At 39.1% G+C, this 27301-nt stretch overlaps 1 protein-coding gene across 4 annotated transcripts in view; it reads left to right on the top strand.

Moving 5' to 3' along the window:
• CDKL5 (cyclin dependent kinase like 5) overlaps positions 1-27301 on the top strand; it is a 190105-nt gene that overhangs the window by 91696 nt on the left and 71108 nt on the right. For all 4 annotated transcript variants that reach the window (XM_067566076.1, XM_067566077.1, XM_067566075.1 and 1 more), the window contains exons 4-6: positions 18647-18692; positions 22077-22213; positions 26796-26916. In XM_067566076.1, the coding sequence (XP_067422177.1) occupies positions 18647-18692; positions 22077-22213; positions 26796-26916 (304 nt within the window). The remainder of the gene's footprint in view (positions 1-18646; positions 18693-22076; positions 22214-26795; positions 26917-27301) is intronic.

The following is a 27301-nucleotide window of genomic DNA, read 5'->3' as shown; positions in this document are numbered from 1 at the left end:
TTATATTGATCCAATCTTGAGGTGATAAAAATGTAAATAGCTGTGGTGAGGCCTGCATCTGATAAGAAAAGTTGTAATTGCTCCATCAGTTGTAGGTGGGTTAAAGGGAATAAAACACTGTAGATAGCAGTGGTTGCTGCTGTTTTACTCTTAGGTGGCTATGTGACCAGACCCTAAACTAGCTAATTAAAAAACTAACGGGCGGCAAAAAACTCTTCTGTTGAAGCTGTTCTGACCATTTTTAAATCAAGATTAGATGTTTTTCTAAAAGATATGTTCTAGGATTTATTTTGGGGAAGTTCTGTGGCCTGTGTTAAACAAGAGGTCAGATTAGATGATCACAATGATCCCTTCTGGCCTTGGATTCCTAAGAATCTATGAAGTGCGGCTGTCTATTCCTGCCAAAGTTCATAAGTGTTGCACTGTTTAGTGATCAAACTTATCAACAGTAGCCAACTGAAAATAATGGTGATGAACTCCTGGATAGGAGATGTCAGTGGCAATTGAACCTTTGAGCTGCAGATGTAAAAGCATGAGCCTGTATAGTTTTAGCCAAAAGAGCGAATTCCAGATCTTGAAAGGTATTTAGTTTCAATGGGAGTTAAGTGTCTAGTGTGAGTTAAGTATCTAAATACTCTTCAGGATTTGGGCATCAGTTCTTTACCTAGAAGCAATAGCAGACTCTCAAACCCCTTATATGGTCTAGCCCTTGGGAGGAGGATGAATGCACTGTCACTAGTGATGGTTACCTAATCATTATGCTTATATTCTTTGTCTGTCTTTCTGCCAGCAAGGGACCCGTAACCAACATGACCAATGTGGTCTGCAGAATGGTACCTAGATCTAAGACCAAATTGATAGGGGAAAAAAGATATTTGAGAATCCATATAGTACCTGAGTTAATTTGCCCCAACCTCACCAATCTATTTAAAAAAAAAAAAATAGAAAAATTACCAACAAGAAGATAACTGGTGAGGTTTTTGGAAGTGAAAGAATTTGAGTGAGGGTTTATAACAGGGGTTTCCTTTCCTTAAGGGAAGCTGGCACCTTACCTTTTTGAAGGAAAGAATTGACAACTTTCTCAAATTATTTATATTATTTTTGCACATGGAAAGTCCCAATTAAGAGCAGGACCCTCCCTTGTGCTAGGCCGAATACAAATGATATGTTACAATTTAAGGTAACAAGCAATGTATGCAGGATGGGGGGTGGGGGTCATACATATAAAATGTTTACATTTTTATAATAAAATTCCCGTTCTCCATCAACCTAGCCATTAAATTAGTTGACTGCTTATGGTAGTATGCATCTGGAGAGGTAAGTGGCCTTATTGGAGTAGTTCAGGGATGGTATGGAGATGTTATTGTGAGAAACTGATAGGTGGGGTGGAAGAAGGAGATATTAGTAGAGCAAAGGAAAAGGGAAGTGTTAAAATCTAGTTGGACCCACTGTCTCTTCAATGTGTTTTACCAACTAAAAAAGACATGGGTGCACAGGTGGTAGCCTAAAGCATACCGAACACTTTCACACCTTAACTTACACTGGCCAAACTGAAGTAGAGAAAACATGTTTGTCCCTGAGCCCAGTCCACACCTCCTACATAGTGTTTTATGATGGTCTGACAGCTTAGTCTAAATCTGAGTGTCCTTATCCATGAACTTGTTAGAAAACCACTGCTTCCAAGAAACTCCACTCTGCAACTGAGGAAACAATCCAGTGTGACCAAGCTATTTTCCATTCCAGACAGTTCTGCTGTTTGGCATGTCATTTATTTTTTGCCACCTCTAAATATTATTTTATCACTAGTGTGGATTTGTTCAACTTTTTAATAATATATAAACCATTTTGATGGGCACCAGCATGAAAAAAATGCAGTGAGAAGGAAACCCAGTAATTTTAACATGTATTTTCTAATCTGTGTAAAACATTCAAATGCTTGCTTGATTCAAAACCGTAGAGCTATGCTTATTGCAGTGAAAATGTAGCAAATCATCTTAATGCTGCTCTGTTAAACAAATTTTTAGAACCAGTTTAACTTAGTTGTGTGTTGCAACACTTAAGAAAAGATTGGAATTTCTGAAATCAGCCTCTCCTTATGCTAACTGTGGCAGATTGCTTTGTGGGATGTGATAAGTGTTGATGCTGAATATCTATGTTGGCAAGATTGATATTCTTTCTTGCTCAGCAGCAAAGATGGGAATATTTTGATTTTTATTAGTAGCTTTAGTGCTGAGAACACAATCTAGTTGACTGAGGTGACAGTATTAGTTAATTTAACAATGGAACTAAAAACACACCAATACAGTTGTAATGTGGCTGAAATGTAACATAAATATAGTATTAAAAATGACATATGTATGTCCTGAAAGTTAATTTAGTGACCAAACTATATATAATTTCACAGAAACTATGTTAAAAGAATATTAAGATTGCATAGGTTTTAGCAGTGAATTTAGGAGATGCCTGATTTAAGTTTGCTGGTGCCACCTTTAATTCAGTCCCCTTGTGCATATGTATTATGATACAGTCTTTAATTTCATGATCAAAGTTTATTTTTCCCACAGGATTCCTGCCTCATTTGGTGCACAGAATCGGAACTAGGAAAAAAATTGTTGTAATAAATACATTTATTGATTTATTGATTGATTGAATTCAGGTTAAATTCAGCAAATAGTTTCAGCTGAATAAAAAATTGAGGAGGAAAAAACTTTGAAAAAGTCAGTAGTTCATTTCAACATTTAATTTGAAAACATTTCAAAATGTCATTTTGAATTGACCCATTTTGTTTTGAAACTATCATTTCACTGAGAATTAAAATATTTAGTTTGTTTGAAACTAACCAAATTTACCCCCCAATTTTTCCCCCCAGTTCAGCCACCAGACTGAAATATCAATTGTTTGCTTAGCACTATACAGGGTGGAAATACTCTGGGATGAATCAGGGTTGTGTAGTGAATGGTGTCTGTACAGTCCTTGCTTCATTTGTTGCAGAAGTTGGGCAGTGGGCAGTAATTGAGGCAGGGAGTTGCAGAGATGTGGTTAAGACAATTAATTGAATACTGGCCTGGCGGAATTGGATTCTATTCCTGACTTTGACAGCAGTGCTGTGTGATGCAAGGCAAGTCACTTAAACACAACTTTTCATAGGTGGCCACTAATTATATGTTCCTCATTGTATAGTAACTTACTTCAGACGGTGAAGTCTTATTAGCCAAGTGCTGAGCACTTAACCCTACAACTGAAGTCAGCCGGGGCTGTGCTTAGAATTATATATAGCTCTTTAAGTTCAGAGTACTCTGAAAAAAATCAGGTCCTCGCTATCTCAAAGTGGGTACATTAATTTAATGGATACTTTCAAATTTAGTTGACTGTCAATGGGGTTTGGGCACCTAAGTGCCCCAATATCTTTTGAAAATGAGACATAGGCTGTGCAGCGATGAATGCAGCAATGCTTAAATACCTTTAAAAATCTGGGCCTCTGTGTTTCCTTTCCATATTTGTAAAATGGGGATAATTCCCCGTCCCCTCACAGAGGAGTTGTGAAGATAATTAATTTAACATATTGGAAGCACTCAGATACTATAATAATGAAAAGAATTATACTTCGCTCTCATAGCACTTTCTCAGAGCTTTATCACAGAATTAAGTATCATTATCCCCATTTCCTAAATAGAGAATGTGGGGGGGTGATTTGCCTGAGGTCATCTACCAAGCCAGTGGGAGAACCAGCCATAGAACATGGGTCTCCCAAGTCCAGCGCTTCACTCCCTTGACCAAACTGCCTCCTCCCCTACTTTCACACTGTCTCAGCTTCAGAGTCTGATGAGTTGTGATACCAAGGCCCTGTTCCTACTGGCTCACTTCCCCTCTACCTGCTGGAGTGTAGTACCAGATGTGCAGCCCTGTGTTTTCTCCTCCTACCCTTGGAGCTGTAATGAGGGGAAGCCAAGAATGTGTGTAGTGGTGGGATTGGATCTTACTTCCTGTGTTGCTGCATAGGGCTGGGTCACAATCTGTTCCTTAAAAATCATCCAGAAAAGGATCTTATGACTATTCCCGAAAGGAATACAAGCCTTAAATATTTAAGAATGCAAAATGGCAGTCTGACAGCTCAGATTTGTCATAACTGTGTGAGGGAGACAAGATATTGTGCAGACTGCCCAAGACAGAGAAAGAAAAGACCATTCTCCACAAACTGAGATGAATGAGCTTCTGACAGAGGTCCAGGTGTTCAGCTGATACTCACTCCAAGATGCTGGTCATAAAAAAGGATGAGGCTGACCTCAGTGAGAGGATCAACGTGGTTGAAAGTGGAATAGGAAAGAATGATTGTGTGGGATGGTTTCAAGAAGTTAGTGACAGGGACAAGATAGGATCTCTAAAATGATGATGGGGAGAATCATGGAATTAAAGACTAATGTGAAATAATAAGAGCCCCTGTGAAATTGGAGCAAGGTACTCCCCCTCAATTAGTACAGCATATCATTAAAGAGCTTTAATCTCTGAGCATAGAAGATGAAGTTGTAGCAGACAGTGCTCTTAGACCTCCCTCCTTACCAATTCACAGAATCACCTTCAGGATATAATTATAATATTACATTCCTATCAATAACAACAATGGTTAGAGAGTGAAATCCACATAAAATCCAGATATTTCAGGATTTATTAGCTTCTACACTGTGACTGCATAGTGAACTGGAAAAAAGAGCTGAAGATATAAAACACAGATGGGGGTTCCCACTCAAACTTATCTTCTGCCAAAAAAAAAAAAAAAATAACCTTTGTTAAAGATCTAAAAAAAGGGGAAAAGAATTCTGTGATCCTTGTGTCTACTTGAGGAAAGACATAATGAGTTGCTAGGGAAGACACCAGAGGAAAAAGGGGAAATTGTATGACAGACTGTCAAGGCCAAAGTAGGAAAAGATTCCCAAATAAAACCAAGGAAGTCGCCACATCAGCTGCCCAAAGGATTCTGAGGACTAAGTATATTGGCTGCAGTTAGTGACACAAGGCTAGATTCAGCACTGAGTTGTATGAACAAGACAGCAATATACTTCTTTTCCCCCACCTCCACACCGCAGCATATGTAAGCCCTGAAAGACAAGGAAGGCAGATTAAAAATAAATAAATAAATAAAAACCTTACTGTGAAAAATGTTTAATACAATGTTCAGATATGCTCCACTTCAAGAGTAGACAGTATTAATTATAACAGTTTTTTTCTTGATTCTTGACAAGTTTAGGTACATCTTAAAAGAAACCATAAAGAAAAAAAAACTATCACAGATAAAGCATCTGTCCAGACAGATATTAGTGCATTATTATTGTTTATTAGTGGCCTATTTCCCTTTTAAACCATGTAGTAATATTGCCATACTGGATTAGACCAGTGGTCCATCTTGCCCAGTATCCTGTCTACGACAGAGGCCAGTATCAGAGCTTCATGGGGAGTGTACAGAATGGCAGTTTTGGAGAGATCTGCACCTGTCTTCCCCTCCTGGCTTCTGGTTTTGGCGAGTAAGTTAAACTAAAATACTGCTTATACATATACATATAGATCAGACAGACTCTCTTTCACAGGCAAGTCTGCCTGATGAAAGGCAAATCCATGTACATTATTCGTGTTAGATTTTATAGAGCCTTTGATCAGGTAGAGTGAGATTACTGATGCCAGTTTCAGAACAATAGGGAATTGAATACAAACTTCTCAGATCACTATATTCACAGCCTATTACAGGTTGAAGATTAATGGATACTTGTTAGAAATTTACACTTCTAGAGGCACCATCCGGAGATGCTCTTTTTTCCTGTTTTTTCCATTGGGCATAAAAAGAATAGCTGATGTACAAGACAGAATTTCACTATGTGCTGACAGTGTTATTTTGTTACTTGTGAAGCTAAATAAATATATCATACAATTATGTAATTAATATATGGGTATTACATTAGATTTTAATTGTAGGTTTAAGTGGTAAAATATGAAAAGGATCACACCACAGAGACATGGAACTAATAAGTATGTATTAGGTATGTAAGTAATAAGGCTATAAGACAAGGCTTTGCAGGTTCTAGATCTATAAGGTATGTAGCTTGGCCCATAGAAGGCCTTGGGCCTGAAACAGGTTGGTGTGACTTGTTGACTGAGAGAGAAACCTGTACCAGTAAAATGTAAGATTACAGTGAAAGGTGTTAAGGTGCTGATAGTTCTGGAAACTATGCAGCAATAGACTGGAAAATACATTTCAATGTATCATTTAATATCACAATAGTCTGGTAAAGTGGCGATTCCTGGAAGGTTGAGGATGATCTCTTTCACAGGTTTTATTTTATATGGGTCTGTTGATGACTGACTGAGGAATCCAATCCTTGAGCCACAGACTCATTGGCAGATATTGCAGGTGGTGTTGGGAGGCAGGATTGGGCCACGATTGCTGCATGACAGCTGTCTGTCCTTCCTTCTCTGGCATTTTTCTGCAACCAGGGCAATGGTCATTCCTTCTCTGATAAGTCTTTGCCAGTTAAACCTGTCTTGGGCTACTGTCTCCTAGTGTGTGATGTCGATGCCACATCTCTTGTTGCTGTCTCGAGGATGTCTTTAAAGTATTTCCTTTGGCCTCCCCATTTCCTTTCTCCTTTCGTAAGTGGGCTGTACAGCAATTGTTTTGGTAAGTGTGCATCAAGTATGCGCACACAGGGCCCATTCCACCTCAGCTGGTGAATCAGGGCCTCAACACTGAAACTGTTGTCTTTTGGGAGGACACTGATGTTACTGTGGCGATCCTCCCACTTTATGTTGAGGATCTTCCAGAGAAAGTGCTGGTGCTGGCATTCCAAGTTTTTCAGGTGTTTTCCATAGGTCATCCAAGTCTTGCAGCCATAGAGGAGGATTGGAATTACCACCTCTTTGTGTACTAAGAGTCTAGTGTGTGTTCTGATGTTGTGATTGTTGAGCACCTGGCAAGACAATCTGCCAAATGCGAGGCTGGCACAACAGATTCTGTGCTGAATCTTGATGTCTATGTTTGCCCTCTGTGAGAGATGGCTGTCAAGATAGGCAAAGTGTTCTACATTTTCCAGTTCCTCTCTGTCAATGTGGATCTTCCTTCCTGGATCTGTTGATTGACCAGGAACAGACTGGTGGCGAGCTTTTGTTTTGCTGATGTTCAGTGTTAGCCCTAGGTTTTTGTAAGCTTCAGAGAAGCTGTTAAGGGCTGTTTGTAGGTCCTTCTTTAAGTGTGCAACTACTACACAATCATCTGTATACTGGAGTTCGGTTATTGTTACCAGTGTTACTTTAGTTGTGGCATGGAGACGAGAAAGGTTGAAGAGATTGCATTCAGTCCGATATTGAATACCAATGCCCTGTGGCAACCATCTTGGATTAGCATTTTTATAGCGGCTAGGAAAATGGAAAAGAGAATGGGTGCCAGTACACAACCTTGTTTTACACCAGTTCGGATAGCAAAAGGCTCAGAGGTAGAATCACTGCACAGGATGGAAGCAGTCATCTGGTCGTGGAGGAGTCTTAAAATGGTGGTAAATTTGGGCAGCCAAACTTTGACATGATTTTCCATAGAGCCTCACGACTGACAAAGTTGAAGCCTTTGGTCAGATTGATAAAGACTATATACAGCTCCTAATGTTGTTCTTGACATTTTTCCTGGATCTGTGTAGCTGTGAAAATCATGTCAGTGGTGCCTCGTGATGGTCTGAAGCTGCGCTGGGACTCTGGGAGTACTTTCCTTTGCAAGAGGGAGCAGATGATTCAGTGACATTCTAGCAAGAATCTTCCCAGCAATGGACAGGAGGGCAATGCCTCGATAGTTCCCACAGTAGGTCTTATCTCCCTTTTTGGAAATGGTATGATGTTAGCGTTGTGTAAGTCAGTGGGGATTTCTTCAGGGCACCAAATTTTGAGAAACAGCAAATGGAGCTTGTTTGTCAGTGTCCGTCCGTCGTCGTTCCCCACTTTCAGTACTTCAGCTAGTATGCCATCAGGACCTGATGCTTTGTTGTTGTTCATTTGCTTAATTGTTTTACTGACCTCCTCAGATGTTGGTGGGTTGGCGAGAGTTTCCCAGACTGGGTGCTGAAAGATGGAGTTGATGGTGTGACAGTCAATTCTTGGTTTAGGAGCTTTGGTGTAGTGTTCCTTCTAGTGTTCTTTGATAGACTGATTATCTTTAAGAAAGTTGCTACCATCTTCAGATCTCAGCGGTGTGAGGCTACATGAGCTTAGTCCATCCAGGGTCTTTGTCTCACAGAAAAAGCTCTGCATAACATGTCTGTCAGTGACTGCTTGATTTCTTTTGCTTTGTCCTCCCACCCATATTTTTGATTTCTCAGATCCTCCTTTGAACCACAGCTTTAATCTGATTGAAAGAGCTTTGCTTCTGAGAGAATAGTGGATGATTTTGCCAGTCACAGAAAGCTTTCCTCTTCTGGTACAAGAGAGCTGTGATCTCAACGTTATTATGGTCAAACCGGTCCTGATGGCAGCAGTAGCAAGGCCAGTGGATTCCTCACAGGCCTCATGGATATTCTGATTTAAGGCTTCCCAGTTTTCTTTGATGCTTGTGTTGTCATTTCCAGGTGTGCATATGGTCAGTTATCCATTGAGTGCTTGGAAATTTTCTTGGTACTTTGAGGATTGAAGTCTTTGGATGTTGTATTGCCATCGAAGTGATTTGGATTGCGTTCTATGTTTTGATACAATGCTGATGGAGATGGCTGACCTCACTAGGTGATGGTCAATTCAGCAATAGTTGGTTCCTATCATAACATGGGTGGTTTGGACATCTCTTTAGATCCTGTGTTCTTGCAATGATATAATCCAAGAGGTACCATTGTTTTGAATGGGATTATTGCCATGTTGTTTTATGTTCAAAGAGCTAAGGCAGGCTTATCAGAAAACTAGGGAAGCTAACCGTCGTTCTGGCTCCTCACCAAAAACATGTCGCTTTTACAAGGCGCTACATGCGATTCTCAGCGGAGACCCCACCACTATGCCAATAAGCAGTTTTGATACCTTGGGGGAATCCGAGGCCAGGATGAATGAGGACAAGTCTATGGACAAGGAGGAGGAGGATGATGAGGAGAATGGGGGGCAGACGAGTGGGGTATCCCTTTTCCCTGAAAGCCAGAAGCAGTTTGCAACACAGGAGCAGCCCACCCAGACACAGGAAACTGTGACTGACCAGGATGCTGGAGAAGGCACATCTGGTGAGTATGCACTGCAAATTGCATGTCTTTGGTTATATCCCCAGTCCAGAATCTTGTATTAGCGGGATAAAGTGGTGTGTGTGGTGCTGGGGCTGTGCTTCCTCGTACTTGGTGTGCTTAAGCATTGGGTTCACCTTAGAAAAGATTATTTATGTGCACAGGGATGCCCCAAGAATCCTCCATGTATATCTCCAGGAAGCTTTCATGTAGCTTTCAAGCTTTGCAGAAGGTTTCTTCGGAGGGCAGCTTAGGACACTTTCCCCAACCACTCTGTTATTCATTGTGCAGGCATCATCGCGGAACACAGTATAGCAGCATAAGGGTCAGGCCTGTAACCAGACGCTTGCAGCAAATCCTCCCTTTCCCCCTGTGTGACTTTCAGCAAGCTGATATCATTCATGGTTATCTAAGGAAGATGGCTCACATTTAAAGTACCCACTCAAGAAAGTTTTTTAAACTGTGTTATTCCACAGCCGGGATGGTTTATTGGTCCGCGCACTGCAAGTCCCTAAGCAGGACATTGTTGCTATGGGCCTTGGGCATCTGCAAATGGGTTCCCATGTTTTCCTCCAGATACGGTTAACCCATATCCACCCCTCACCCTTTCTACTGCCTGTTAAAAGCCTGATCAATGGGAGCCTGATATCCATGCTGCTCTAGGGAGCATGAACTTCTATAGCATGGGCACCAGGGATTTCCCTAACATAGATGCACTAGCCTCTTACTTACCATGGCTGGAACGGCGCTCCGACCCCTGCAATAGTTAGGCAATGGTATGCAGTTCTAGCCTCCCCTTGGGAAGGCTAAGGGGAGTTATTTATAAATTGTAACATTGCTTTTCGTCCATGGAATGAGTTAACAATGGGTACCTTGTGCTTTGCTTCCCTCACAGTGGACAATGTGGCCTTCAGCATACCACCATCTCATACTCCTGCAGAGCGCCTGTTGCAGATAAGAAGGCGAAAAAAGAACTCAGGATGACCTGTTTAATGATATAATGAACGCCTCTGCGTCTGTTGACACAGAGCTAAGAGCATGGGGGATTTCATTATCTGACTGGACATGGACAACAGAAAGGCAGCACAGGAGTATGAGTGTTCAGTACAAGATGAGATGCTGTGTATAATGCGTAATCAGTCAGACATGTTGAGGCATCTGGTTGAGCTTCAGGAAGTTCAGTGGCAAGAGAGACTCCCTCTGCAGTCTCTGCAAAACTCTGAGCGAATGCACTGTTTCCTAGCCCCCACCCCCAAGCAGTCTAGGAGGAAGTTGAGCAGGGTGCAGTATGTGCTGCACTCCTCGCCGGTTAAGGGGAGAAGAAAGAGGCAACAGCCCCTTTTAAGGAGTGGAAATGTGTGATTCTTTTGTGTGTGCACAGCCAAAATGGGCTCTGTATCCCCTATCAGGCCCCACTCAATGCATGCAGAATGTTCAATTATCTTCAATTTTCCCCCCTCTGTGAAGGATCACCAATAAAAAAAGTACTGTTTTACAATTCATTACTGATTGTTTATTGATAACAAGGGAACAAAGGGAGGGGTGAATTGGATCAGTGGGGAGGGGGAACTGGGTCAGTGGGGAACATGGAAGGTTGGGGGGAACATACTGCTTACAATTCATTACTGTTTATTGATAAGAAAGGAATAAAGGGGAAAGGTGGGGGGGAACTGGAATGGTGAGTGAGGGGGTGGAGGGGAACTGGATTGGGGGGTTTGGGTAGGGGATGCAAAGTGAAAGCACTGCACAGCACAGATAAGCGACACACATTAGTGTTGTGTCTCGTTGCAAAAGCGGTTTTTCAGTGCTTCCTTGAGGTGCAGCACTCAGCGATCGGCTCTCAGCGTTGCAGTGGCATCTGGCTGCTCAAAGTCTGAGGCCAGCCAGTCTGCTTCCACAACCCAACCCAACCCAACGGGAACTTCTCCCACTTTGTCTCACAGACATTATGGAGCACACAACTGGCAGAGATAACTATGGGGATGTTTTTTTCATTGAGGTCTAACCTAGTGAGCAGACTGCACCAACGCACCGTTAAACGTCTAAATGCACATTCCACCATCATTCTGCACTTGCTGAGCCTATTATTAAAACATTCTTTGTCACTGTCCAGGGCCCGATGTAGGACTTTATTAGCTAGGGGAGCAAGGGGTAGGCAGGATCCCCCAAAATCATGATTGTCATTTCAATATCACCAATATTTATTTTTTGGTCAGGGAAGAAAGTGCCCGCCTGCATCTTTTTTAACAGACCTGAGTTCCTAAAGATGCACGCGTCATGCACCTTTCCAGACCACCCCATATTGCTGTCGGTGAAGCGTCCCCTGTGATCCACAAGAGCCTGCAACACCATTGAGAAGTATCCTTTTCGATTTATGTACTCTGTGGCAAAGGGTCTGGGGCTAAGATAGGGATTTGCATGCCATCTATGGCCCCCCCCACAGTTTGGGAACCCTATTGCGGAAAAGTCTTCCACTATGTCCTCCACATTTCCTAAAGTCACTACCCTTCTTAACAGAAGTCTATTAATGGCCTGGCACATTTGTATCACAGCTGCTCCCATGGTGATTTACCGACTCTGAATTGATTCCTGACTGACCGGTAGCAGTCTGGCATTGCTAGCTTCCACAGAGCGATGGCCACTCTATTCTCCACTGTCAGAGCTGGTCTCAAGTGAGTATTCATGTGTTTCTGGGCTGGGGACAGCTCTCTGCAAAGTTCCAAGGAAGTGGCCTTTCGCATTCGAAAGTACTGCAGCCCCTGCCCATCATCCCACATCTTCATAATGATGTGATCCCACTAGTCACTGTTTGTTTCCTGGGACCAGAATTGGCATTCCACTGACCGCAGATGGTGCATGACAGCCTGCAGTAAACGGGAATTTTTTTGTTCTATGGTTTGTAGCATGGCGGCCTCTGTAACATTACAATTTTCAGCGTTGTGGCTCATGTTTCGCCCCTGAAAATACGTAGAATAAGTCGTGCGGTGTTTGTGACACTCACAATAATAGTGCAGAACTGAGCAGGCTCCATTCCTCTGAGGCAATGACATGTGCGTGGCAGAAAGTGAAAGGTTTGAAAAAAATGGCATGAAAAGGCGATCGTCTGTTTGTTTGGACTGGGACAGGGAGGGAGTATGTTGCATCATGAGAGGATGACAACCTTCTTAAATGCCCCTGCAGGTAGTTGCATTGTGGGATAGCTAACCACGGTGCACTGCTTTGATTATCAACATAAGTGCAGATGGTGGGGAAACAATCCCCTGACTCAGTGAACGTGGTATGTTCACACTCCTTCAAATTCTGCAGCTCAGTGGGTGAAGGTCAATTTAAATTAAATCGACTTTACTCCACAATGTAGATATACCCTGGATGACATTCAGAGCAAAGGGAATGTTCAGAAGTAGTTTAGGCGTACCTAAATTAAATGGTGGAAACAGTAGTTGGTGCCTGCTTGGTAAAGATGTGTCTGTGATACGAGGATGTGTGTGGATTATTTTGAAGTGTGCAACTGAGCTGTGATTGTGATATAAGGAGATCTGTTTTCCACCCTTTTGTGTGTGAAGGAAGGGAGGAGGTGCATGTGTACCTTCAGGAGGAAGTATGCATTCATTATTTTTGTGCAAAATTGTGTGAGTTATGTAGGTAGCAAGGGCACAGGGCTTTTATTACAAAGGATATAGTCAGCAATGAGTTGGAATATCAGAGGATTCTAATGCTTTAATGATGGGTAAGTAAATGTGTAGGTTAAGATGGTATCCTCTGAGGAAGGGCAAAGGAATTGTAAAAGGCTTTGAAGTGGGTCTTAAACCGTACATGTGTGGTATTCTTTCTGGGGAGTTGGCTAAGTGTGAGTGTATACCATGATTTGTAACCTTGGAATCTTATAGTGTCAAGGGCTAGTCTTAGTTATGTGCATATTGGAACATCGTTCAAAGAAACTAGAGTGAAAGTGGCATGGGCAACTTTTTTCCCTCCTTTTGTCCATTAGTAATTTGAGATGGCATCTTGTGTGTGAAAGTGAATGGGTTGCAAAAAGAGGTGAAGAGCTTGAACATTTCAACAACTGGGGGGTGGGCAGAGTAAAGGTATGTGTGTTAATTGGGCATATTGGGGCATTGCTGAAAGAGGACAGAGATTAGGCTGCATGGGCAACCTTAACACTGTTTTTCCTGGTTTTAAGAAGTTTGAGTTTTGCTCAACTCAGCATTCTGCAAGAGAATGATATACCACCAAGCAGCCTCAACTCTAAGTGAGTGTAGTTTTTTGCCCTTGAATGTATAAATATTTGCTCATTAGGAACATAAAGGAAAAGCTTCGCTTTCTGAAGAGATGAGGAAAAACGTTGACAAAAACACACCTTGAGCAATGGTTAGCTATTTGGGGTTACAATTTTCAAAAGCTCCTGAGAGGGGTAGGGAGTACAAGCCCCATTGAAAAATCAATGGGATTTGTATTGCTAAATCCCTTAATTGCTTTTGAAAATCTCCTCTCTGGTTTTGTGGATCTTCTCTTTCTGTTTTAAGATACCCCAGTGAAAAGTAAAAGAATTTTATAAAGCAACCAGCACTGACACTGGAGTGGTTGAGAGAAGATAGGAATCCTTTATTCATATGTGGTATTGTCCAGAGCACAAGGTTACTGGGGTAGGATTACAGATCAGATCTGGAAGCAGTCTTCCTCAGGACCCATTAGTGATTCATTTAGATCCAATTAATGATGTGGCCTTTCAAGAACCTGAATTGTTAGTAACGCTTATGATTAGTAGCACATTTTTTAATAACTCAGAGTTGGAAAAAGGAAATACTCCCTCTGATAGTACTTGGGCACATTATGCTTTGGGGTGTAGTGTTGATGGAGAAATTAATTTATCAGATTAAAACTCTCATGGAGAGGAAAAAGTAGTAACATGTAGGCAACTGGATTCTGTCTATTGAATTTTCAGATAAGGTATTCACAAAGGTATTCACCTTTGTTCTGCGGATCTTTTAAAATAACTTTATTGACCAAAATTACAGCTTTCATGATAAGCGTTTCCTTATAAAGGGTAAATAGATTTCATCTTCTTCTTGTAATGGTAGTGCAGGACTGGTGAGGATCCTGTAGGGACACTGGATAATTTTTGTTATTTAAGTTTTCACTGGGTTATTTGAGGGATAATTGACAGGTCAGTCCCTCATATTTTATTGCTGCAAAAATGCAATATTTGAGCAGACCAGAAAGTCACACTCAGCACTGGTTTTCTTTAGAAAGGCCATTGGATCAGAAAGATATTTCTGACTGAATTCTGTTGGTTGGGGGGGGGGGGGGGTGTTGGAGAGCACAGGGAGTTATTTGTTTGTTTTTATTTTTGGCTACTTTAGGATGAATTACATGGGCCATATATAATCCTGATTTAGTGGACATTATGTGAGATTGCAATCGGTTTTTATGTTCTGAATTATTTTTGTCACCTGTAATATGTATCTCACGAGCAATAATTCTGATTCCACTTTTCATGCAGAAACTAAAAATGTGTTTAATTCTTGGCCTACAGACTCATGCTTCAACACGCCCAAGGTGTGAATTAATCAACCGCTGAAACATGCCATGTCATATGTTAAAGCTATATTTATAACTGTGTGTAAATGTTCAGTGTGATGCATGGAATATGATGGGTGCAGCTCCTATTAATATTAATGGGAGTACCATAGCTACCTTTATGTGCAATACGTTAAACATCTACCCATGATAACTCTATTCCTAATCTCGTCACTCTTTTATATACACCCTATTCCTTCAGTTAGTCACTTTAAAGATCTACTCTCAGTTTAATCAGTATTGAACCCTGTGATTGCTTCTTTATTCATTCCAGTGCCACCCACAATATTTGCAAGGAATTGGAAAGTCAGCTCATACACTGCTTTCTAACTCTGAAGAAAAGGAAATGCTTTACCTCTTCTCTTGTTTTCTCATGGCTGCTAGTGTAAAAGCAAGAGTGTGTGTGGGGGGGAGAGGGCGTAGGTGTAGGCAGGGGGCATAATACGCTTGTAATAATAATATCTAGCTCCTATAGGGCATTTTCTTTCCTTCAGCATTTAATTAATCTCCATTTGTTGATATGTGCACAAAAACATTGTTAATCATTTGTACCATTTAAAGCAAAAATGCAAAATTAAGGACCATTGCTGTATAGGGGGCACACTGAGTCCATGCATATTCTTAGAGAAAAATGGAACAAACCTGGTGATTTTAAACATCATATTTATCTTTCAGGAATATTTTCATGTGTACCGTTCTGTATCCAAGACTTACTACAGCTTCTTAGGTGTCTCAGAAAATAAAGCCATTGCATCATAACTTTGCATGATGTTTGTGACATTAATATTTACCTTTTTGACTTAAACAATTCTGATTTAAGATTCCTGACCTGAAACCAGTGGCCTGTATGGCACTGTAAATAAAATATATAAATAAAAGGGGGGGAAGGAACGGGGGTAATAAAACAAACTTTAGTTAAAAACTGATTACCTGTACCACCTTAACTTTAATTTCAGTTGCTTAATTAAAGAAAAGGACTCGAAAGTTGAATTGAGTTTTATAGAGTTTTTTCATTCAATAACCTTAACAGCAACTAATAGCATAGGCTACAAGATGGCAAAACTAGTATTGGACTATGATTTGACTAACATAATCTAGAAAATTGGTTGATAATAACCATTCAGGTTTTCAGAATCAAATTACACAATCACAGAAAATAACACTTATACTTAATCACTATGTTGGGAAGGTGACTTTGGTTTAGATTTTTGACTAAGCGTTCATCAGAATTGGGCACCACTGGGACAACTCTGCAGTTATGCTTGTTGAAGTTGCAGTTTCTCCATCTCTCTGCTAGCTGTGGAAATGTCCAGTTTAAAGTTCATATAAAGTTCTTTCATATTCTCTGATGCTCTAAACAAGTTTTAACTGTCCATTATACAATGCAAAGTTACTTCAAGAACTGTTCTGCAAGAGTCTGAAACAGCTGTATAAATCTTCCATTTCTGTTCTCATTGTTTTAACAGTAGTGGTGGGGCTTTGTTATGTATGACTGGACTGAGTCTGTGCATTCTTAATCACATTTATATTTCTGATTATTCCATTTTATGATCGTGTCCTTATAAACACACAATTTGGTTTTCAGTTCCTTTTATTTACTGTTTCAGCATAGGTGTATTTAATTAACTAGATAGCATAAACATGCTTGATTGCATACATTAGCCTTACTTCTTCAGTTTGTCACTAAACTAAAATAAATCATTATGAAAGCAACCCCTTTTTTCCCCAGCAGGATTGCCCTGCCATTAAAGTTGACACTGTTTTGCCCAAAGCTTTATCACTTATAGTTGACTTCAGTTTGATACATATAACTTCATTTAATCACTGTAGTAGATTCTACCAAGTTCCCTATTTTTCATTATTGTATCAGGAAACATTATATATCTTTGTATTTGATATAATTTTTTTAATTCATTCAGAGATGGGGGGAAAAGGGAAATTTCTTTAACTGCACCAATAGTACATTCTTGTAAAAGACTCAGCAACTCTAAATTTTGTCAGACAGAAGAAATCTTGCCGTTAGAGCTTCAGATTTCTTTTCTCTCAGCCCTCTGTTCTATCTCTTCTAAACAACTTTGATGCCTTTGCAGTTTTTAAATAGTAATAACTCATAACTTTGGGGCCTCGGTTACTAAAACACACACCACAAGGCACTACAATTATAGCTAAATAAATTGGTTTCTGAAATACATCAGTTTAGCTATATGTTTTAAGGATTGGTTTCTCATTCTGTGCCTGATGTCAGAGTTGTCAGATCCTTGATACATAAAGAGAAACTTGTTATGCTCCATTAAACACGTTCATATTGATTCTTTCTTAATCAAGGGCTCTTCTGCCAATCCTGACATGAGGCTCAGAGAAGTTAACGTGGTAGGACACGTTTCTCTTTCCAGATGAAAAATGGCCACAAGTTCTGTCACTCTTTATGTTGAGTAAAACTGTACTCCTTGGTTAATATACCATTTATATATTTTTGGATGTTTTCTACATTTTAAAATATATTGATTTCATTTACAACACAGAATTCAAACTGTGCAATACTCACTTTATTATTTTTTATTTCAGATATTTGCACTGTAAAAAAGAGAAACAAAAATAGTATTTTTCAATTCACCTCACAAGTATTGTCGTGCAGTCTCTTTATCATGAAAGTACAACTTACAAATGTAGAATATTTTTTTACATAATTGCACTCAAAAATAAAACAATGTAAAATTTTAGAGCCTACAAGTTCACTAAATCCTTTTTCTTATTCAGTCAACAGCTAGGACAAACAAGTTTGTTTATATTTACAGGAGAAAATGCTGCCTGCTCTTATTTAGAATCTCACCTGAAAGTGAGAACCAGCATTCGTATGGCACTGTTGAACCCAGCGTTTCAAGATATTTACGTGCTAACTATGCTAAACATTCGTATGCTGACAGGCCTCAGCACTGTGTGAAGTACTGTTACTTCTTTGGAATATTGACATTTCAAAAAGAGATGTACTTACATTGGGCAGCATAGGGACTTTCTTGTAGCATGTTGCAGCATCCTACACAGAAAAGTACATGAAATATCCAGTAAATCTGTCCTTTATAGTCATATGTGCCCTATATGAATAGACTGTAGATTTATATTTTAGGAGGGATGGGTGCTTCAGTGGAAATAAACTAGAGATCAGTTTAGATGAGAATCCTTCATGGGGGCAGAGGCAGGACTAGATGACTTCAAGAGACTCTTTCAAGCCATGTTAACTGTAGTTCTGAGGTAAGCACACAGACCAACATTTTCAAAAATGACTAGTGATTTGGGGTGATTGATTTTGGCTCTCCAACTTGAGGTACCTTAAAGGAGTCTGATTTTCAGAAAGTGCAGCATTCCCATTCTCTGAAAAAAATCTCACACCTTTGAGGTTTTTCAGGTTGGGGACCCAAAAGTACTAGTCAGTCTTGTAAATCTTGGCCATTGGCTAATATTTTTAAATTTGGGTGCACAAATATAAGCCCCTAAATCCCTATTTTGGTCACCTAAATAAGAAACCTGACTTTCAGAGCAGCTGAGCAATGGGAGCTGCAGGTGCCCAGCTCCTTTGAAAACAAGGTCATTCGTTTTATTTATCTGAAAATGCATTTTTGGTGTCCACCTTGAACAGTTGCACATTTGGTTGTCTAATCCTAGCATATTTGTTGAGTATGCTTATATACTGCAGTTGGCCTAATCATTAAGATTTTCGCAAATTCTACATTCACTTTATTTTTGCTTTGTGTGTAAAATGAAAACACTATTTAATCTGGATATTTTATTTGATCTAGTGTTCAGAAAAAAAAAATCTCGCCTTTCTCATCTCCTGTTTTGTTTTTATTTTACAGGAGACACATGAAATTGTGGCTATCAAGAAATTCAAAGACAGCGAAGGTAATTGTTTCTTTGGTGATCATGTAAACAAATGTGTTGCTGATACATGGTGAAAATACAAGACCTCACGTACTGAGAGATGACTTAAAAATGGCAATCTCAATGATGGTGCATTAGCTGTACTAGTGTCCTGGGCTTTGATACCTTAACTCCTATCTGAAAGATGGACTGTGGCCTTGAAGTAAGTAGCCACACAAGGGAGTAAGCTCCACATCCCCATCCCCACCTTCCTCTCATGTGCAACCACATTAACAGTACCTGGATTATGGTGCCTGGCAGAGTAGCAAGAGTAGGGACTGGGTAGCAGGCAGGATAAGGAAATGGGCAGAGCAATGGCTCCATCCCCTACTGTCCATGCACTGATCATCAGAGCTAACCAGGCTCAAGCAGGGGAGTAAGTCAAGTGTGAAGTGATTTTCTTCCTCACTATAGACCAAAGGGATAGCAGCTGGGGAATTTTTACCCAAAGAGGTATAATTCCTTCCTGGAGTATCGCAGCGATGTGCCACCACTTACGCTGTGTTGGCCTAATGGCTCCTTATAGCCTTAATTATATAGCTCAAAATGCCAACAATTAGATTTTGGTAAATGTTTTATCTGCTGTTTGCCATGGAATGTCTAATGACCATGGAGACGCAATTGGTTGTCAGGAAAGTTAAATTTACCTCTGTGTCACTTTATCCAATGCAAACTCTGACCAACACCTGCCAACAGATGCCTGGATGATGTATTCAGTAAGTCTTTTAGCTTTGTCATTCAAGAGTCCTGTTTTATACCAAAAGCAGAAAATACTGGCTGAAATTAATTGTGATGATCCTTATCAAACAGATCATCACAATATTTCAGAATAGTTTTCAGGACTGGAGCTGGCTGCTGAAGAGACAACCCTGTTGTAGAAAACAACTGTCTCTGAGCTCTCAACAGGATGCTTATTCTGTCCAGATTTCAGGAACTAAATTGAGTGGCTTATAGAACACATGATTCTTTTCTTCTTTACAGTCACCATTGGGTACAAATTGCAGAGCCCATCATTTCACATATTTCAATTTACATGTCTGATGACTGCTGTTTTGTGTTCATGGCAATTGTTTACAGTAGTTTTAGGGAATATATACAAAATATTTATATAGGATTGACTTCAGGGCATTGCATACCAGTCTCATTAACACAGTAGTTCATTACAAAGTTGAATTAATTTTAATTGTCCTTTAATGCCTTAATGTATTACTATTGATGTATATGTGGTAAATACAATGTAGTAGATTGCATCTGGTGAAAGCAGGAAATGTGTAATCAGGTTGATGTAGGCCAACTGGCACACTTGTTTAAAATAAAATGGTTGAAATTGCTTCTCTTCTGTTTTTAATTGTAACCTTTTTGTGATACTAGTAATATTTTAATGTTCCTTTTTCTTTCCATCTCTTCACTTTCCTCTTCTCTCTGCTTTTTCTCCAACTCGTTTTTCTTTTCTCTACTCTCCCTAACCTGCTTTTGCCTCTTCCTCTCAGTAATTGCACTCCTGTTATCTGAGTGTGGTAAGCACCCCTTTGCCTAACTGGAAAACCAAGCTGGACATAGTCCTCTTCTCCTCCTGCCCTATCCCTTCTTTTCTACCTCCAAGTTCAATAAGGCTTTCATACTGACGTCCGACCTACAATTGTCAATTAGCTTGAATCTGCTCAGTCACGCTTTCTTGATTCATTAAAGTACTTCGGTTTTTGACATGGTGTGCACTACTGAGGTTAATGGCCAGGTTCTACCTTTGGATGTTCATCTGGAAATCTCATTGACTTCAAGGGATTTTGTTCAGATGGCTATCAGATATAGGCATGGAAAAATTAGATTGTCACTAAATGTCAGTAAACATAAATTTCACCATCTACACACAAACTGATGAAAAAATATTTATATTGATAATCAGAATTTACAAGTAGTCAAAGAGAAAAATGGAGCTTGAGAATTTAGAATTTGATTAAAGGGTATTTATTTTGTGTATTTAGACATATCATGTTGATAATTTGTGTTAGTTATAAAGCTTCAACTTTTCGAATCTCAGCATCTACTGTCATTAAATAATTGTCTTACTGCTCCATAATTTCCCATAAATGTGAAAATAATTGAAAAATGCTTAAAACTCATAATTTTGTGCAACCATGAATATATTTATCAATAAAAACCAACAAAGCTTAAAAATAAAAATCAATATTATCCATTGAAATTATTTAAAAAAAAATAAAATGTCAAGACTAACAGTATAGAAGGCAATAGCTTATTTTATTTTATTTTATTTTAGTAATATTTATATTGCATTATTGCCCAGAAGACATCCAGGTCAGGGCCCCATTGTGTGAAGTGTTGCACAAACTTATAGTAAATGACAGTCCCTGACTTAAAGAGCTTACAATCTAAAAAGTACTCGAAATTGAAATCCTAGGCTCTGTAGAACATCAGATTTAAATCTTTACTACATCAGCTTTGGCCCTTCCACTTTCAAAACGGATGAACTGAGTATTTGCATCATTGAACTTATTGTATTGAAAGTCTTTTGTGTGAGACCTTTAAAACAGAAATTCTGCGTGCTTTACTCTGCTGTCCTCCTCATGGCTGTTAGAGTTCTATGGTACTTTTCAGAGTGGTCTGAGTTTGTTCTTAAATCACTGGCCAAAAATGACCCTTCTTCCCAGTGTTTGAAGTATGCAGTGAACTGATCAGTTCCCACTTCACTGATGCTGTCTAGTGTGTACACATAATTTGTAAAGCGTGTTAAGATTCTTCAGGATGAAAAACATGTAAATGCAAACAATTATTGGATACCACTCCACTCCATCATAACCAAAAACTTGAGGAGCGGTGGGGTGAGGGATATCAAGTTTGCACATGATTGTACAATATTTTCCCTCTTCTGATGCCGAACCAGCCAAGCAGCAGAGGGAGCCCAAGTTAAATCATAAACCTTTGTCAGTGGATATCAGAGAGAGGGAAGTGTGCAGTGATTATTTTTTGAATGTTTAAAAGTAGGTGCTTGAAGTCCATTTTAATAGTTGTATATGTAGACTGGCAGATATGCATGTTACATGTAGTACCCAAATTACTAAAATAGCTTATTTTCTGAATTGCTTTTTAGTGTGAGTGACCACTGAATTTGGTACATTAGTGTCAGAAAGTTGAGTAGAGCTTTTACTTTTTTAGTGACTGTTTAGATTTTTGTTCTTCAACTAATGTACCTTTTAAGATACCCAAAGGACTTTTCTGCTCAAGACCTGTAAAATAGAGAAAAGGCTAAGTGTTGCTGAGACATCACAGATTGTTAACCTTGATTACTACGGTTATTGTTGTTCTTCCATAAATTTTGTTGTACCACACTTACCACTGTTTATATTCTAGAAAATGAAGAAGTCAAAGAAACCACTTTACGAGAGCTTAAAATGCTTCGCACTTTGAAACAGGAAAACATAGTGGAGCTGAAGGAAGCTTTCAGAAGAAGAGGAAAATTATACTTAGTGTTTGAATATGTGGAAAAAGTGAGTTGATCTTGTACGTCAAGTAATTTATGAATGATCAGTGCTGGGATTTGAGCTTTGAAAATTAAGGTATTTTAATCTAGGAATGGGAAACTGAGAAATTAAAATCTGAACAGAATGTACATACCTTGTCCCTTTTTCTGCTAAGAAAATTACATAAATGACATAAGTAGTAATATTTACATAATATAGTGTGCTTGTAATTGTCTACCTCAGACAGGCCACAAAAGTGAAGCAGGGACACAAAATCAAACAAGCATTATTAGACTGGAATATGTGTCATTTGAGAAAATACCTTTTTTCCCCTAACTCCATAAATAGGTTTAATTTTGAAAGTTGCATAGTTGTCAAGTGTTTACTTCAAGATTCCTTCTACAATGTTTTGCCAAAACAGGATAATAAATTGCCTGTCCTCATGTATCCGTTGTTTTTCTTTCTCTTCTTGTTAAAAATAGGATTGCTCTTACTATTTTTTCATGTAGAAATCTAATCTTTAGAAGATAAGTTCCATGTCAATCATGGTTTAAAGGGACCCTGTCAATTTGAAAAAATTGAAACGAACTAATTTGCAGGACCTCACAAAAACTCCTTATGACTGACTTTCTTAAATTCCTTCCATCCCTGATATCATTTGAACCATTCCACAATTTTCTTTCTAACCCCAGTGGTCCCTATACTAGCACACCTTACACCTTGATCTGCTTTCCAGGAAGGACAGGCCAGGACAGACTAGTCCTTTGCTATTTCTGTAAGCCCTAGAACAAGAGTAGGCTGTAGCTTTGTATTCTAGACCCTGGTTTCTGTGTCTTTTTAATTAAAAAAAGAAACACTTATTTTTCTGCAACCTTTATCTGGCCTTGCTCCCTTTCCTTAAATTCTAGGTTGATGTCCTATTAATGCTATGCTGTGGGCCAGCTGGGAACTAGTCCTTCTCAGTTAAATCATCCCCCTATATATAGTCCTTCCCGCCCTTAGTATTTGCTGCTAACTGTGCTTGCTAAATGACTAGTCATGAGACTCATTACCACTACCTGCTTGCCTTGTCTCAGGTTATAACGTGATCATGTGATGTGATCTGAAGCATCTAGGGTGAGATGTCATTGTCTATATTGCATATTCTGGTTCTTTGTCCATAAGTTTTGTGGTGCACCACCTGACAATCAGTTAATTCCTACTGCATTAGGTCCTCTGTAGACCTAATATCGGGATTCTAAAGTTCCTGCTTTCATCCACCTGTGTATGATCTGTGCAGTCTTTTGAAAGTTAGCTGTGTGTGTATAAAAATATGGATATGAACTAAACTATAAATATAACTAAATATACAGTAATTGTATATAGTGTGTTATTGACGTTGACATTGCTAAAACTACTATGCCAAAAGTATGGAAGACCAGCATAAGGAAAGAGAAGAACATTTCAATTATGTAGTTTAATAATCACGTTTTGAATTTACTAATAAATATCAAGAGAATACAGTAGGTTGCACATGTTTCTATTATGCATTTCCCTAGTGTGTTAGGAAGGAAATGGATATTTATGACTCAGCTTTATATTTTATTGAAGTAAAACTATATAATCATGAGGGTAGACTTGATGCATAGTTTTTGCTTTGTGTCATTACTATTGTAATGATCTTTGTCAATTACAATTCATAGTTCATAAATGATTCTTGTTTTCAGACTCTGTTAAATGGATTCCACAGTCCCTTACAGATACTCTTCACGGCCACGATGAATGTGTAGGCAATTCTTATTTTTCAAGTGAGGAGCATGGTGAAGAATTAAAGAAAATGTTGAACAGCTGGCCAATTTCTATTTAGCATCTCTGCTGGTTGATGAGCACCCTTTGTCCTTTGTAGAGTATTATCTCTGCAGTCCTAAAATCCAGATTACACTAAATCTGAATTTAACTAGTCTCCTTTATTATTGATGTTGTCAATAAACAGGATTATGCTTCACCCACTTGATACTGCTATTCTTGTCCAGATTAAAGCCCTAAGAAAGTTACTATCCTATTTGTCCAGGTTTTTACTGTACCTCCTGATGAACATCACTCTCGTCTAAATCCATTATAGTGTCTTAATAGATATATCTGTGATCACTTGTCCATGTACTAGGTATGGATTTAACAAAATCTATACCCCACAGTCTTAAATTACTAAATCTATCAATTGATTGAAAAGCATTAAAGTGCGTTTGGAATACTACTATTTAAAAAAAAAAAGACTTGGATTTTAGTATATACTTGGTATTTTCTATATGTTAAGACTGCTTCCAAGAGTAACCTCAAAACTAGATTGTAGTATAGAAGAAAATGTGCATCAAAGGTGAGGTGAAATGCTTTTGTAAACATTAAAATCTGTGTAAATTCCCAAATCAATAACTGTATACTTTGTGGAAAACAAAATAGCCAAAAATATTTTTTCCATTTACCAGCACAGCACAAGGATCAGAATTTTATTTCCCTCGCAAACACCTTAAGCAATGATTAACTATTGGGATGTGCTCAAGTAATGGTACTTCAGACTTTTGAGGCTGATGTTCTCAGATCCCTCTTCTTACCTTAGTGAAACTCTTTTCTGTACTCCAATGCAGTGGTTCTCAATTTTTTTTCATTTGCAGACTCCTAAAAAAAAATTCAGATGCAAGTGCGGACTCCTTTAGAAATCTTAGACATACTCTGCGGACTCCAGGGGTTGAGAACCACTGTTCTAGTGAACAGATGCTGCCCACCACCTGTTTAAATGGGATTTAGTGTAGACTAATCTCCATGGTACATTTCAGCATATAAAGTTGATTGGGAGATATCAGGCATTTATCAGCATAACTGAAATCTCAGACCTTGTCTACAGTTTGGGTTTTTTTTGTTTTAGTTAGGGGTCTACTGAAATAGTTAAATTGGTACAACCATTAATGTGGACACAGTTATGTCAGTGTAAATGTGTCTTACACTGGTACATCTTGTTTCCCCTTCCCTATGGGAATAGGTAGCTATACAGGTATAGTTAAAGCAATGTCATTTTGTGTGTAGACAAGACTTTAGTATGGTATATTGGATTGAAAAGTTTGGCATAAACTGTTTCAGGATGTTTAGTAAAATGCTCTGCTTTACAGAACTTTCCATGTTATCACATCATGCAGGGGAATTCTGTTCTAAGCAATTTGTGAGTAAAATGGTTTCATACTGAATATTTTAGCAGTTTAAATCTATACAGTCTGCTAATTATTTGGAGGTTTAAGCAGTTTTTTAAACAAGAGCTTTTTGGTTCACCTTTAGAGAAGATGATATCACTAGATCTTTATCTAGATAAAACAGGCTATACTATATATGGCTAGATTATGTTCCTTGGATGTTAAACTGCTGGTTTGCAGAGCTAGATTTACTGGCATAATTATGGTACTTTAGTATGTTCATAGAATCATAGAAGATTAGGGCTGGAAAGGACCTCAGGAGGTCATCTAGTACAACCCCCTGCTCAAAGCAGGACCAACCCAACTAAACCATCCCAGCCAGGGCTTTGCCAAGCTGGGCCTTAAAAACCTCTAAGGATGGAAATTCCACCACCTCTCTAGATAACCCATTCCAGTGCTTCACCATCATCCTAGTGAAAAAACTCTTCAAAATATCCAACCTAGACCCCTCCCACTGCAACTTGAAACCATTGCTCCTAGTTCTGTTATCTACCACCACTGAGAACAGCCTAGTTCCATCCTTCCTGGAACCCCCTTTCGCATAGTTAAATCCCCCCTCATTCTTCTCTTCTGCAGACTAAAAAAGTCTAGTTCTCTCAGCATCTCATCATAAATCATGTGCTCCAGCCCCCTAATCATTTTTGTTGCCTTCTGCTGGACTCGTTCCAATTTGTACACATCCTTTTTGTAGTGGGGGGCCCAAAACTGGACACAGTACTCCAAATGAGGCCTCACCAGTGTCGAATAGAGGGGAATAATCACTTTCCTCGATCTGCTGGCAATGCTTCTGTTAATGCAGTCCAATATGTCATTAGTCTTCTGGGCAATAAGGGCACCCTGTAGATTCACATACAGCTTCTTGTCCACTGTAATTCCCAGGTCCTTTTCTGCAGAACTGCTGCCTAGCCAGTCTGTAGCACTACATGAGATTCTTCCATCCTAAGTGCACTTGTCCTTGTTGAACCTCATCGGATTTCTTTTGGCCAATCCTCCAATTTGTCTAGGTCACTCTGTATCCTATCCCTACCCTCTAGCATATCTACCATTCCCCCACAGCTTAATGTCATCTGCAAACTTGCTCAGGCTGCAATCCACCCCATCCTGCAGATAATTAATGAAGATGTTGAATAAAACCAGCCCCAGCACCAACCCCTGGGGCATTCCACTTGTTATCAGCTGCCAACTAGACATCGCACCGTTGATCACTACCCATTGAGCCAGATGGTCTAGCCAGCTTTCTATCCATCTTGTAGTCCATTCATCTGATCTATACTTCTTTAACTTACTGATGAGAATACTGTGGGAAACCATATCAAAAGCTTTGCTATGTTAGAATCATGTTATGTGTCAAACTACTTTTAGCAATTAATATCTATATTTTAAACATTTAGAATATGCTTGAATTGCTAGAAGAAATGCCAAATGGAGTTCCACCTGAAAAAGTAAAAAGCTACATCTACCAATTAATCAAAGCGATTCACTGGTGTCATAAGAATGACATTGTTCATAGAGGTAAGTGTGTATAGCTTTCCACATGGAAATGAACCGCTTGTAGTAATTTTCTTTCTATAAGGCAAATGGCTACAGCATGTACAATTTTTGTTTGTATTTACTTTAAACAAAAAATTTCATTTAAAACAAACCATATTTAAGTGGGTATAGAAAAATTATTTCCCTTTAGCTAAGCTCTGAAGTCACTTAAGTGACTTCAGATATAACCGTATACCTATATAGATAGATTTCTCTTCAATCAAGACAGCTAAAGTTTCTCTCCAAAATCCATCAAAAAACATGGGAATCTAAGACTACTATAAAATTATGTTCATCCTGTAAATGATATAATAGGCTTCTGTCTCCTGGGTATCATTAGAGAAAAGATTGTACCATTTTCATAATG

Source organism: Emydura macquarii, unplaced genomic scaffold (assembly GCF_026122565.2).
Source record: "Emydura macquarii macquarii isolate MOO-44397 ecotype Brisbane River unplaced genomic scaffold, CSIRO-AGI_Emac_v2 contig_2734, whole genome shotgun sequence".
Classification (NCBI taxonomy): Eukaryota; Metazoa; Chordata; order Testudines; family Chelidae; genus Emydura; species Emydura macquarii.
Note: the sequence above shows the minus strand (reverse complement) of the source record. Positions and strands in the feature narration are given on the sequence as shown.